This window comes from Perognathus longimembris, chromosome 12 (assembly GCF_023159225.1).
Source record: "Perognathus longimembris pacificus isolate PPM17 chromosome 12, ASM2315922v1, whole genome shotgun sequence".
NCBI lineage: Eukaryota > Metazoa > Chordata > Mammalia > Rodentia > Heteromyidae > Perognathus > Perognathus longimembris.
This window is the reverse complement of record NC_063172.1, coordinates 33,624,324-33,639,956: the sequence shown is the minus strand read 5'-3', so window position 1 is coordinate 33,639,956 and position 15,633 is coordinate 33,624,324. Positions and strand designations below refer to the sequence as shown.

Below are 15,633 nucleotides of genomic sequence, written 5' to 3'. Positions count from 1 at the left end.
ATGATATTATACATATATGTATAAATATGTATATATATGACTATAGGGACAGATATACTACTGTGAGTATTTTCCTTTTCTTTTTAAGCTGTAGCTTATTATTAAGTCTCACTGTAATTGCTATTTCCTATTGAGAGATACTAAAATCAAGAGTCCTGTCAGCTTCAGGGTTCTGTGGCTCTAGCAGAGGGTCTTGTCTATCCTTACTCCTCCTTACTCCCCAGTGGGAAAGAAAAAAAAAGATTGGAAAAAAGATAAAGAAGTGACAACATTTATCTCTAATATCTGCACATCTTTCTCTTGCTTTTAGCCATTTGTTTGATTTAAAATCCTCTTAAATTTCACAATCATCTTCTGAAGATGGAACCTGTACAGAGTCAGACTTCATTTCTGTATCCTTGCTGATAAATATCTACCTAAAACATCCTTTTGCATCTTTTCTTTCTTTCTTTCTTTCTTTTTTTTTTTTTTTTTGGTACCAGTTCTGGGGCTTGAACTCAGAACCTGAGCACAGTCCCTGAGCTTTTGTGCTCAAGGCTAGTGCTTTACCATGGAGTCACAGTTCCACTTCTGGCTTTTTGGTAGTTAACTGGAAATAGGAGTCTCAGGGACTTTCTTGCCTAGGCTGGCTTCAAACTGCAGTTCTTAGATCTCAGATTCCTGAGTAGCTAGGATTACAGGTGTGAGCTACCAGCACTTAGTGTATCCCCTTAAAAGAGCTGGTTCATGAAGAATTGGATAGTTACATCCAGGTGTTATTCTACAGACTGACATTTGACACCCCCCTCCCCACTGTCTGCGCTAGGTATAGATGGGACTATCCCTAGGATTGGATGGAACCCTGGGCCATGGTCATGCTAAGCAAACTGTACCACTGAGCTACAACCAAAGCCTGAAAATCCTATATATTACAAATTGATGAGATTCTTTATTTCAAACTTAAAAGGGTACACCTCTTCTAGCCAGCAGATCCCAGGGAAATGGATGAAGAAATGCTCAAGCAGTAGTATCTTGTGTTTAGTAATTTTAATATTAAATAAGTAATAATACAATATCATCATCAAGCAAAGAATGCCTAAGCCGAAATTCTCTACCCCTAACTCAGATTTATAAATTCAAGGCTGGCTTTTTTTTTTTTTTTTTTTGGTGGTGGTGGTAGTGGGCTTTGAATTCAGGGCTTTCTGCTTGCAAAGCAGGCACTTTATCACTTGAGCTATACCTCCAACCTATGATTTATACATTCAAATTAGCCCAGGGCAAACTCAAGGGAGTTACAGGAAAATAGAAAGAAAGGCACATTTCACAGCAGGTAACAAAAAGTCAGGAAACACCAACAGTTATATTCGCACAGTCTTGTCTAACCTCTTCTAGATTGTGATATTCAGTCAGGCTTTATTCATTATTCCTTTTTTTTTTTTTTTTTGCCAGTCCTGGGGCTTGAACTCAGGGCCTGAGCACAGTCCCTGAGTTTTTGTGCTGAAGGCTAGTGCTCTACCATGGAGCCACAGTTCTACTTCTTGCTTTTTCTATGTATATGGTACTGAGGAATTGAACCCAGAGCTTCATGTATGCGAAGCAAGCACTATACCACTAGGCCATATTCCCAGCCCTCATTCTTTTTTTATATAACTAAAGAACATTTATTTACTTTGCACTAAGACTTTATCTGAGTATATAACTGAATTGTTACCATCCTAACCCATCTTAAAGGGTTGGTGTATAAATGTTATAAATTAGATAAGAACAGTTTGAAGGACTGGAACCAACATTAACTGACAATGAACAACTTCCATCTAAATTATTATAAAAATGTTTAAGTAAAAAGAAAAAGGAAAAAATACAATGAGGGCTTTCAATAAAAAAGATCCCTATATCCCTATGTATTTCATCTAGAACGTTCACTCTTGGCCAGAGTATAACAAAATGGAAACAGCACCACTGTAATACAAACTCCCACTGTAGCACATTGTACACACCTGTGTTCCAAGCCCACCCCTGCACTCTAATGCTTCCAACTCAATTATTTCCCAGCCTGTTGGGCCTGCTGGCAAAGGAGCATGTAGACCTCTTTGATCCAGTCGTTGTTATAAGACTGGCATGGCCCGGTATCAGCATGGTAAATAAGGCAGCTGAGATCTGCCAGATCATGGATAAACTCAAACAACTGACTGATATCATTCATTCTCTTCAGATGTTCTTCATACATTTTTACATTCATTCACAGATTCATAGTCAACATAAGTTCTGCCTTCTGACCTCTTGGTAGGCTGCACCAGCAAAATGGTATGAGACATCGCGCCAAACTCTCAACACCACCGCACACAAGCTCAGCTTATTCATTCTTTTTATTTCCATTAACCTTAATATTTTCAGCTTCTTGGTGATATTCTTTCATTTTTAAACATTGAATGCCACTGCACAAAGCCAAAACTGGAGCTGTGGCTCAAGTGGTAGAGCACCAGCTTTGAGTTCAGTGCCATGCCCCGAATTCAAGCCTCAGTACACACACGTATACACACACACACACACACACACACACAGTATCTAAAGTGTTTAGGAAAACATCCTCAATAATCAGCCGCTATAAATGCACTTACTTATTAATTCCCACATTTAAGTACACCCTGTTCTTATTTGGAACTTCTTTCTTCTTAGAATATAACAGTATGGCTATAAAAGAAAATTGAAATCTGGAAGGTAATTAGCATGATTTTGGCTTAATGTTTCAGATTGTATACTTTGCTGCTTTTTATGAGAGATTCATAGAGGATAAAATTCGACAGTTCGTTGATTTGTGCTCTATGAGTAATGTAAGTACTTTCTGAATTTACCTTGAAACTATTATTTTTCCCCTTTTGAGGGTAATGAGTACATTAAGAAAGGTTTAAAAGTGATTTGGTGTGATTGAATTTTTAGTCTAATTTTCCACTGACTGTTAATTCCAAAGTTGATTATAATGAGCTGCATTAGTTTTTACTTCTTTACTTGCAGTTCTTAATTTTGAATTTCTTATGCTGCCAAATAGTTTATTTGTCTTATGACTCTTGAAAAATTTTCATGTATCAAAATTTCCTCCTTTCTTGAGAAAATATCTTCAATCTCCCTTACATAATTCTTTCATTTCTTTTTGTTTTATGCCAGTCCTGAGGCTTGAACTCAGTGCCTAGGCACAGTCTCTGAGCTTTATTGCTCAAAGCTAGCACTCTGAAACAAAGCTCTACTTCTGGCTTTTTTGATGGTTAGTTGGAGATAAAACTCCCATGTATATTTTTTCCCAGGCTGGCTTCAAACCATGATCCTCAGATCACAACCTTCTGAATAACTCAGATTACAGGTGTGGGCTACTGGTGCCCAACTTATATTTACTTCTAAAAAGTAACCTTATTGTTCTCTTAACCCTTATTATCTTTTCTTATGTTTCCCAAAAGTTCTCATTAGTTTGTGAGAGGAAGCAATTTTAAGAAAAACTTGTTTTTATTGGTTTATAAATGAGTTTCTGATTGCTCCTTTTTCATCTTTTTTAAAAAATAGATATCAGTGTTTCTATTGTCCCATAGATGTTTTGGCTATTACATTCACGGTAGATCTGTACATGGGCATGCAGATACGAACATGGAAGAAATGAATGTGAATCTTAAAAGAGAAGCGGTATGAATGCTCATTTCTTTTTCTTTCTTTTCTTCTTCTTTTTTTGTTTTTTTTGTTTTTTTGCTAGTCATGAGGCTTAAATTCAGGGCCTGGGTACTGTCTCTGAGCTCTTTTGCTCCAGGCTAGCACTCTACCACTCAAATCACTGCTTTGCTTCCAGCTTTTTGGTGATTAATTGGAGATAAGGGTCTCACTGACTTTCCTTCCCCTGCTGGCTTTGAATCACAGAGCTCAGCCTCCTGAGTAGCTGTGACATACAAACATAAGCCACCACCACCTGGCTTGAATGTTTTATCTTTTTTATTTTGTTGAGAGATGCTCTCTTTTCTTAATCTAAGAGTTATAATAGTATTTTAAAAATTCTCTGTATATCACTTTGACAATAAATAAGTAAATATTTTTTAATTCTCATTTTTGAAAATTATCAGCATACAAACTCATTACCCTGAACACTGGTAAAGTTCACTTTTGAAAGGTCACTTTTGGAAATTATCAGGGTACAAATTCATTAGCTTGGACATTGGTAAAGGACAGGAATCTAATAATGTCCAGTAGTTTCTATATGAACTATGTTTTAAGACAAACAGATAATACATGAAATTTCTTCATTATAGAAAGTAAGAGGAATTACAAATTAGAAAATTACCATTTTGAAATGATTTGTGGATTAGTGAATGTAGGTCATCTGGATACTAAAACAAGAGAGTAGGGAACTTATGAAGAATCAGGTTGATATAATCTACATACACTGATTCAGTTTTTTTAATAAGGAAAGATAAGGAAAACATACACTCTCTGATATGATAAAGTAAGAATTATACAACATCATCCATAAAGTATTCTTGCCTAAAAAAACTGCTCCTAAATATATCTAGACATTGCCACCATTTTCTGGAAAATATAAGGATAGCATGGTAGGAAGTATTTAGCTAAATCCCGAGTATCAGATGCATTATATGACAGGTAGCTCAATGTCTCCAGATAAATCGGTGGCATGAAAAGAGGAGTGATAGTTCTGTTAGGAGAGTAGGAGAGCTATTATATACTAAGAGGAACTGAAGAAGCAAAACAGTTAAATACAGTGTACAGAAATTGGATCCTGATTCAGATCCTATAACAAACATCTTTGGAGAAAAATCTGAAAAATATAATGGACTTACACTAAAACAAATTGGCTTTTATTAAACATTTTATTTTATGATCCTTATTAGTTAGAAATTTACAAATGAAATGGCATGATCTGGAGTCTGCTTTGAAATCTAAGGTTGGGTGCAATGCCTCATACCTAGAATCTATCTCCTCAAGTGGCAGAAATGAGAAGATCACAGTCCTATGTTAGCCCAGGCAAAACGTTAGGGAGACACTCCCTTTAAACCAATAAGTTGTATATGGTGGCATGCACTTGTCATCTCAGCTAAATAGACATAATTAGGAGGATTGAGGTCCAGGCCAGCTTTGGTAAAACCTTATTCAAAAAAATAGGACATAAAGGGTTAGGAGCATGGCTCAAATACTAGAGTGCCTGTCTGGCTAGTATGCAGCACTAAGTTTGAACCCCATCTCTACATATACACAAAATTATGCCAAAAACTGGGTCATAGTGGTACCTATAGCCTGAGCTATGATTGTTTCTCTAAAATAAAATCCCTTAAAGAAAATTAAATGCTCTTAAAATACTCAGGAGAATACATGAAACAAAATTGTTATAATATTGAAACCGAGTGATAGTTTACTATTTCTGTATCGCATTTGAGAATTTCTGTAGTAAAAAATTTAAGAGAACAAGTTACACTTAAAAACAAAAGCCAAGAGAGTTAGGTGCTGGTGGCTCTTAACTGTAATGCTAGCTACTCAGGAAGCTGAGACCTGAAGATTGAGGATTAAAGCCAATTCAAACAGAAAACTCATCGAGACTCATTATCTCTAATTCACCAGCAAAAAGCTGGCAACAGAAATGTGGCTTGAGTGGTGTAGCACTAAGGCTGTAAAAAAGCTAAGAGACAGAAACCAGGCCTGAGTTCAAGCCCTAGTACCTGTACCAAAAGAGAGAGAAAGCGAGCGAGAGAGAGAGAGAGAGTATTAAGTGATTAAGGGACCATATGTATGAGAATTTTATACATAATAATAACACCCTAGAGAATGTATTTAATACATTGTACTATTTCGCTTGGTTAACTTAAAAATTACTCTGGCTTGAAGAGTTAAATAATAAAAATTGAAATCAAAACTAGGTAGAAAACAGTATTTCAGATTGGGCAATGATGTTAAAAGTATAGAAAATAGAAAGCACCAAGAAGGGAATAGTAACTGTCTTTTACTATATTAATATAGTATGCATACATATCAATTATAAAGATAAAAATTAGAAAAATATTCAATAACAAATATGACAGATATTGATAGCTATGTTAAAAATAAGCAAATAAGAAAACACTAAGCTAAAACATCAGTGGAGAAGTGACTGAAAGATTTTAAGAAATAAAGACTGAAACAAAAGAAACCAGTAAATGTAAAAATATTAACTCATAGAAGTTGCAAAAACAGGGCTGGGAATATGGCCTAGTGGTAAAGTGCTCGCCTCGTATACATGAAGCCTGGGTTCCATTCCTCAGCACCACATATATAGAAAAAGCCAGAAGTGGCACTGTGGTCAAGTGGTAGAGTGCTAGCTAGCCTTAAGCAAAAAGAAGCCAGGGACAGTGCTCAGGCCCTGAGTTCAAGCCCCAGGACTGGCAAAAAACAAACAAAAAAGTTACAAAAATAATCTGTCTAATGCTTAAAAGCACCTAGGACACCATGGGTGCCCTCAAAACAATTGCTGTCAGGATAAATTTTACAAACCTTTGGAAAGCATTTGAGCAAAAGGAATACATGATCTATTCATTTTATGAATTTAACTTAAAGAAAAATTAGCCATACGATTAGCCAATTGGATTTAAGATCTTTATCACAGAGATTGTTTTTAAGTAGAAGAATATGTAAATTCTAGAACCTTAAATAAATTGATTAGTCATTACTACATGTTAAAATCTTGTTTTATAGGATATATTAAAATCAGTTTGATTTCTTTTATTCTGTGCATATGTGTATGCCTTAGGAAAAAGACAGGAACTCAAATACCTTAAAATAACTGTAGCTCTGAGTGTTGAAATTATAGTTGTTTTTGTAGCTCTCCAAGACTCATAAATTCTCCACAGTACCATATACCCTTTTAAGTCATTATTCCAAATAAAAATATTTAAAATAAAATTAAAAAGTTATTGTTTAAAATAAAAGAAGATCAAGCACAGATTAGACTTAGGAAAAGAAGGAGACTATTAAGTTGTTCAGTAAGTGATCAAGCTTTTTGGAAAGCATGAGAGGAGGGGTTCAGCATCAGTGACAATAGGCTAGGTGGTTGGATAGGGTAGAGCAAAATGGTATGTGTATGCAGTGGTCAGTATTTAAAGGTAACCCAAAATGGATATCTGATCCACAATATTCACTGTTCAATCATACATCACTATATATGAGATTGGGGGGGAGGGAACTCAAGTGTTTAGAAAATGAAATGGCCATTTACAGTTATAAAAGCTAGCTAATCCTAAAACTAGACTTTTGAGCATACATGAGTGATTTATTAATCATAAAGCTAATCATAAAGCCAAGAATATCAATATATAATGATCTTAGTTTTTTCCCCCCTTTTTAAGTAGAACAGAGTGAAGGAGATGATATAAAGACCCAAAGAGAAGGACGTATTATAATAAAATAGAACTTAGTAAAATCTGGAAGAAATGGGATCCTTGGATAATATTAGACTCTCTTTGTTTCAAATGCAGTGTCACCGAATTTTACTAGGCTTATAAATCTTATAATGTTTGATACAACTAAAAACTGTTACATTTTCTTTTTGAGATAGGCAGTTTTTAAATTTTTATTTTAATTTAAATTTTTTATCTTTTCAGGAAAATTTGTGTAGCCAGAGAGGTTTGGTGCCCAACACAGATGGTCAAACTTTCCAGATTGCAGTTTCTAGCCAGATGAGACAACACTATGACAGAATTCATGAGATATTAACGAGGGTTTGTATAAAGTACATTTCAGACATATTTTGCCAGTATTAAATACCAAGAATTTAAGACATGTTATGATTTTTTGTTTCTCTTTTTATATTAGAAAAATGGCCCTGCTAGATTATTGAGTTCATCGAGTACTTTTGATCAAAGTATAAAAGCATATCATATGATGAATAAATTTCTGGGCTCTTTCATCGATCATGTATGTATGTCAACATTTATATTTAAGCTAGGATCAAATGTACTTTTTTTAAAAAGTTAAGTGGGAATTTTATTTTTTATGTATATAGTCTTTTTGGGTGCCAATGGCTCATGTCTGTAGTCCTATCTATTCAGGAGGTAGAGATCTGAAGATCACCAGTTGAAGCTAGCCCATGCAGGAAAGTCCATGAGACTCATCTTCAGCTAACCAGCAAAAAAGCTGAAAGTGGAGCTGTGTGTGAAGTGGTAGCATACTTGCCTTGAGCAAAAAAGCTCAAGAACAGCACCAGGTCCTGAGTTCCAGCCCAGGAGAAGGGCGCACGCGCACGTGCTCTCACACACACACACACACACACACACACACACACACACACAATATAGTCATCCACAGTTTTAGTTTAGGGATAAAGTTAGGTTATATGAAAGACAAATGAGGTGCTAGGAATATGGCCTAGAGGCAAGAGTGCTTGCCTTGTATACATGAAGCCCTAGGTTGGATTCCTCAGCACTACATGTATATGTGTGTGTGTGTGTGTGTGTGTGTGTGTGCGTGTGTGCCAGAAGTGGCGCTGTGGCTTAAGTTGGCAGAGTGCTAGCCTTGAGCAAAAAAAGAAACCAGGGACAGTATTCAGGCCCTGAGTTCAAGCCCCAGAACTGGCCAAAAAAACTACAAAACAAGACAAATGAGATTGTATGTGTTTATTAGTAAATTATGATTCTCCTAAAATATGTCTGTATTAAAGTTTTGGTAGCAGGATACCAAGCTAATGACATGGATATCATTGAAGTGTGCTAAGCAGATTTGTTTTTATTTTTAATTGGATTTATTATTTTGATAGTGTGGTATATCTTGACTGATATAGCTGACTTTATTACTCATTATTGTCTTCCCTGTATTATTATTTGTTCAAAATAACTTTATTGCTTATTGTTGTATTCCTTGTATTATTTTTTGTATACCTGAAAGGCATACAAAAGTGATATATAAATGATTTTAAGCATATCAGGTCCTAACTAAATACTGCTGCTGGCAATTAAATGTTAAGATGGTCCTAAAGCAGATTTTGTTATAAGTCCTAGTATAGTAAATTCCTTTTACAGAATAGATTTTCCTTGTGTACTTTAATATTTCCAACTTCAGATTTTTCATTAGTTGGAAAGCTCTTACTATTTTCTTACATGACACTTCTCATTTTAGGTTCATAAGGAAATGGATTACTTTATAAAAGATAAATTACTTCTTGAAAGAATTCTTGGAATGGAGTTCATGGAACCAATGGAAAAAAGCATCTTTTACAATGGTATCCTTATATACTATTTTCAGGGTTTGGGAAGGAAAAGTGCTATAGTTATTTTTTCTGTGATTTCTATAATTTTGTATGAAACCTCATAGAATATATATATTGTATATAACCTCATAGAATTAGTAGTTTTCTGTGTTCCATTTTATTGTGTCAGGTAGGAGAAAAAATATAAAAAATTCAACAAGAATGCTGAATTTCATGATCAGTAGACCTCAAAAAGAGTAAAATAACATAAAATTCAGATTTTTACTGCAATGTATATTCAGTAAGAGATAGGAAACATTTAAAGAAAAAAAAATATTTGATGCTGGACACCAGGGCTCATGCCTGTAATATGAACTACTCAGGAGGCTGAGATCTGAGGATCACATACAGAGCCAAAAAAGTTCAGGGCAAGAAAGTCCACAAGACTATCTCCAATTTACCACCAAAAAAGGTTGAAGCAGAGCTGTGGCTCAAATGGTGGGACACTAGCCTTTGACCAAAAAAGCTCAGAGATAGTGCCCAGGCCCTGAATTCAAGTCCCAAGGTCATCATGCATGTGTGCACAGGTGTGTGCGCACATACACACACAAATTTAATATTTAAAATATCTGATTTTTTTCTGGACTTGGGCACTGTCCCATGTAATTTTTTACTCTCTCTCATTCTCCAAAAGCACTGGTATTTCTGACAGGAATAATGATTAAACCTGGTTTTATAATTACCAGAAAGGTGTAGTATATATGCCAGTTGTAGTGTGACTAGCAACCTGTTGTATGGGTTGGTAAGAAGGACACTAGTGTACAGTGTCCTGGCTTCTCGGTATCTTTGTCCATGTGCCTTTCATGGCAGATGAGCCAGTCCTGAGAGAGACAAGCCAACAGTCCCTTCATTGTTTGGTCTTGTTTAATACACCAAGTGTGCTGACATAGCCGGCTGCAGGTACAGATTATGCCATGAACAGAAAGGAGAATACAAATCAAGCCAGACAGACAAAAGGCAAAATGGATACGTTTTGAACTGAGTCTTAAAGAAAAAAAATAAAGAGCTATTTTATCAAAGAAGCGGGTTAAGGGAAATATTAAGTATATATATATATATATATATATATATTTTTTTTTTTTTTTTTTTTTTTTTTTTTTTGCCAGTCCTGGGCCTTGGACTCAGGGCCTGAGCACTGCCCCTGGCTTTTTGCTCAAGGCTAGCACTCTGCCACTTGAGCCACAGCGCCACTTCTGGCCATTTTCTATATATGTGGTGCTGAGGAATCGAATCCAGGGCTTCATGTATGTGAGGCAAGTACTCTTGCCACTAGGCCATATTCCCGGCCCCAATATTAAATATTTTTTTAAAAATATTCGTCTTGCATAAGGAAAACTTGTTAAAATCACTTTATGTAGCTTACTCTGAAGTGGGACACAGCATGAGAACAGTGCTCCAAAGGTAAAGAGGACAGATACCATATCCCAAACATTTTGTTGACATGTTAGGGAATTATTCTTTATCTTGTAAACCAGTCATTTTTTTAAAAAATGAAATTTTTGCCCCACCAGATGTGTAAGTTGATCCATGGAAGTATTAAAAGAACAAATTAAAATAACTTTGTATATTCCTAATTCTGTCATTCTTAATATATAAATATATGTATCAATTATAGACACACACACACACACACATACACGCACACACGTGCCTATAATGCTAGCTACCCAGGAGGCTGAGACTTGACTTGAGTATCATAGTTAGAAGCCATCCAGAGCAGAAAAATCTGAGACTCTATCTTCAAAATAATCAGCAAAATGCCAGAGTGGAGGCAGCCTCACATGGTAGAGCATCAATCATGAGCCAGAAAGCTGAATAAGACTTCAAAACCCTGAGTTTAAGCCCCAGTACTGGTACTCGTCCCCCCCAAATTATAATATGAAAAGAGATGATAATAAAATGTATCCAGTAGGATAGTAGAAACTCTGCAGTTTATTTTGATAAGGATGCATGATCTAAAAAATTTGATAACCACTGCCAGTGAATGGGGATATCATTGATATACTTTGATTTATACATTGGATGGATTATTCTGATAGTGCAGTATAGTTTGAGTTAAATAGATGAGTTTAATCCTTAAGAATATAGCTTTCAAAGTCTTCTGGTATTGAATACTGCCTCTACTATTTACTAGCTTCATCAATTTAAGAAAATTGATTAATCTAACTTAAAAGACTTCTCTATAAAATTAGATGACTTTCTAAATGTTTGGTGGCTTATGTACAAATAACTTAGAATAATTCTTGAAATGAGGGTTGTGAGTATGAACTCAGGAAAGAGATATTATTACTCTTTTTTTTTTTTTTTTGCCAGTACTGGGGCTTGGACTCAGGGACTAAGCACTGTCCCTGGCTTCTTTTTGCTCAAGGTTAGCAGTCTACCACTTGAGCCACAGCACCATTTCCTGTTTTTCTGTTTATGTGGTGCTAAGGAAATGAACCCAGGGCTTCGTGCATGCTAGGCAAGCACTCTACCACCAAGCCGCATTCCCAACCCCTTATTACTCTTTTCCATGATTTCATTTTCTGTATATATTCTCCCCTCTTCTTCCTTTTTACCTTCTTTTTCCTCCTCCTATTTTCTTTTCTGAATTAATACTAGAAAAAGATCACCCAGGAGAATATGGAACATATGCTTCTATTACATGCATAGTGAGTGTGTATTTTTTTAGTTTATTTTGGACAGGTCAGTGGTCTTAATAAGCTACATATTCCTGTGGTTAGCATCCAGATCATGAAAGAACATTACTAGCACAGATTTCTTCTCTAATAGAACAGGGGGCCTTCACTGGGTATTCATGGCAACATCCAGACCTTCAGAACTTGCTGACGGAATAAGTATATCCTCCCTAGTAAAAGGGATTATAGTACTCATTGCATCTTTCTAAAAGGGCATCCATTTTTCAGAAAGAGCAAAATCCACTTTTTAAGTGAAAAGAGGACTTGGAGCAAAACTGAAAGAGACTATTTGAGATATAAGTAGCCTGTGCCTTGCTATTTTTCAAAAAACTAACTCTTAGAAAATCTGAGATTCATTGAGCTTTTAGTTAAAATAAGAAATAGAGATACTGGCACAGTGGCTCACACCTGTAATCCTAGGTACTCATGTCATTGAGATCATGAGGATGATGGTTGGAGGCCAGAATGGGCAAAAAAGTTCATAAGACACCCCCATATCCCCATCTCAACTAATGAAAGCTAGATGTAGTGGAACATACATGTCATCCCAGCTACACAGGAAACATAACTAGGAGGATCATGGTCCAGGTCAGTCAGGGCAAAAAGCAAGACTTCATTGAAAAATAGCTAAGGCAAAAAGGATTTGGGCATAGCTCAAGTGGTATATTGTCTTTCTAGCATGTACAAGGTCCAGATTTTACACCCTAGTGCCTTACACACACACCAAAAAAGAAAAAACAATGAAAAGGAAGAAAGGAAGGGGAGAGCAGAGGAGGGAAAGAGGGGAGAAGGAGCAAAAGAAAATAAGGATATTCACTAACTGTTCTTTGGAAGATACCGATTATATACTTAACACTACTAGCAATTTATAATTTCTGTACTTTAATTTCTAATATATAATTAATTTTTTAACAGATGAAAGTTATTCTTTTAGCAGTATGCTGTATTATGGAAATGAAGCCACCCTTCTTATTTTTGAGGTGTTATTCTTCTGTGTTGTGGATTTGGCTTGCCAAAATTTTATTTTAGCAGCCTTTCTTACATACCTACAACAAGAGGTAAGTTTAAACTTTCTTCCGGGTTTACTTAGAAATAACTATATTGGAGAAATAGGTATTTATTTTCCTACCAGAGAGTAACATCACTGACTTACAGTAAGAATTTGTTTAAAATATGACTCTGACCTTTGGGTCAGTGAAATGCTAGGGAAGAGGGCATAAATTGCATGGTCAGTGAACAAAATCTGGGAGAAAGATATTTAATTGCAAGTCTCCTACATACCAGATATGAACACTAATGAGAGTTCCATTCATACCCATAAAGCAATCACTGGAGTTGTAGCTCAGTTCAGCATTGCAAAGTCCCTTTAGCTTGTATCTCACATATCCCTCCTGTGTGGATAATAAGTAACTAGGCATCAAATCTCTGAAATGGATATTTTAAGGAAGACAGCTCAGGGCTTGAATTGCAAATGTACCCAAATATTCTCCACTATGTCAAAGACGTGTATAAGTCAGTAGCATGTAATTTGTTTGCCTTGTTAAAGATTTAGAATTATGAACATATTCTGTCCCAACCAAGTAGATTCCTTTGATGCTTTTATAGCTTACAGAATTAGAAGAAAATTGCCTTTCCAGATGTTTTGGCAAAGACCAAAAAAGTTGCCTTAGTAACTCAAAAATATCTTTAAATGAAGAACATACATTGCTTTTGATATTATAAAAAACATTGTCTATAATGAAAGATCTTAAGATAAGTTTATATGTCACTGTGGAATTCTAGATGTCTGATACATGAAATAGTTAAAAATTTTAATTTAGATATTTTAGTGATGTACATATTTAATTTTCTTTATAAATATTTCATTCTCACTTGTTTTAATTTTCCAGGTGTTTAGATTTATTCGTAACACAGTAGGACAAAAGAATTTGGCAAACAAGACACTGGTGGATCAAAGATTTCTGATTTAATTTTTTGATTAGGCAAATTAAGGACTCTATAAGGTGACAAGAAAAGTCTTATCAGGTTAGTTTGTCATATTTTTTAAACTTTTAATACAAATTTTTTTAACCAAAAGATGTATTTTTATAGTTTGTAAATATATGATCTGAGGGAGGGGAAAAATATAATGTGACATGTTATAAAATATTGTTTTCACATTCTGTATGGCATTTACTTCACTAAATAACAAACTACCACTGACAGTGGAGCAAAGAAATAAACATCACTTTCAGCAAAACATGCTTCATGATAACCAAACTCATCCTCATTGCTTGTCTCTGTAGATAATTTCAAAGCGGTGGTTGCCTACATTTCCTGACTGGCAAAATTATTTGATTCTATGTTTAAGACTAGCTTTCAGTTCAATATTTCCCATTTACATTTATGGTTAAATAAATATTGATAAATATATTGTCAATTTGCATTGAACGTTTGAATTGTGTTATTGCTGACTCAGTTTACTTCGTTCTTTCTGCTCACCATATTGGTCTATTGGGCGGTGCTGAGATTCTCTGTCAGATATCTCAGGAACAGTGCCATTCATCCCATTCATCCCAAGAAGCATGTCTGCATATCTAATATGGCACACATTTATTCTGCTAGAATTTGTAGTATTTTTTCCACGTGTAGTATTTTTTACACATTTTAATTTCTTAATATTTTAAGAATATTCTTTCAAAGTTTTGCTGTTCGATTACATTTAAAGATAACTAAATTATCATGTCAGGTTGACAAGGAAACTTAAAGCATTAGGCTTCCTTTTTTATATGAAAACAGAAATTTGGGTCAAAATATGATTATCATAGAGCTAATAATTTTTCACATTTTTCTTCAACATATACTTTAATAATTCTTTTCATGGTCTCATGTATACTTGAAAGCCCTCAACAAGATGGTCATGAACTCCCAAAACATTTCTTACTGCTTTCTACATTGATGCTGTATCAATACTTAAATCAATGCAATACAAATACAGTCTATATTTAGGAATTGAAAATGCATAATAAAACATAGGGTGTTTCAGTTTCGTGTTTGAGGAATGAGTTAGCATTCAGGAATAGAGCAGGTCTGCAGCCATTACCAGAGCTAAGCTGTCACTGCACCCCAGATCCTCAACATCAATGAGGAAGAGGCAGTAGAGTCTTTGAAACTCTAGTTTCTGAAGGGTCCCAAACATGATCTGTTTGTTTCTGCAGAGACAAATAAGTATATCATCACAGTCTTTTTTTTCAAGCATCTACTCAGAAGTACATGCGTGAAATCTAGCTCTTTTTCCATATGTGACAATTTCCTATGAGTGTGATTGGGGGGGGGGGCAGGGAGGGTTGGTCATGGGACTTGAACTCTGGGCCTGTGCGCTGTCCCTGAGCTCTTCAGCTCAAGGCTAGGGCTCTACCACTTGAGTCATAGCACCACTTCCAGTTTTCTGAGGGTTAACTGGAGATGAGAGTCTTGTGGCCTATCCTGCCTGGACTGGCTTTGAACCTCAATCCTTAGATCTCAGCCTCCTGAGTAGAATTACAGTCATAAGCTACTGGCACCTGGCATGAATGTTATTAAACGGCTTTTTTTTTTCTAGTCCTTGAGCCTGAACTCAGGGCCGAGCCATTGTCCGTTTTTCTCAAGACTTGCAACTCTACCACCTGAGCCACTATACCACTTCTGGCCTTTTCTGTGTATGTGGTGACTGAGGAATCGAACCCCGGGCTTCATGCATGC

General features: G+C 35.6%; 1 protein-coding gene and 1 pseudogene across 3 annotated transcripts in view; one reads left to right on the top strand and one right to left on the bottom strand.

Moving 5' to 3' along the window:
- Tmem67 (transmembrane protein 67) overlaps positions 1–14,122 on the top strand; it is a 46,251-nt gene extending 32,129 nt beyond the window's left edge. Inside the window, exons 22-28 of one of the 3 annotated variants that reach the window (XM_048359185.1) lie at positions 2,730–2,810; positions 3,532–3,648; positions 7,596–7,712; positions 7,807–7,908; positions 9,106–9,208; positions 12,829–12,971; positions 13,803–14,122. In XM_048359185.1, coding sequence (XP_048215142.1) covers positions 2,730–2,810; positions 3,532–3,648; positions 7,596–7,712; positions 7,807–7,908; positions 9,106–9,208; positions 12,829–12,971; positions 13,803–13,883 — 744 coding nt within the window. In that variant the 3' untranslated portion in view covers positions 13,884–14,122. Of the gene's footprint in view, positions 1–2,729; positions 2,811–3,531; positions 3,649–7,595; positions 7,713–7,806; positions 7,913–9,105; positions 9,209–12,828; positions 12,972–13,802 lie in introns of those variants that run through there. The other 2 variants (XM_048359186.1, XM_048359187.1) reach the window with 2 other exon arrangements.
- On the bottom strand, positions 1,997–2,294 carry LOC125360993 (annotated as a pseudogene).
- Positions 14,123–15,633: the final 1,511 nt, after the last annotated feature.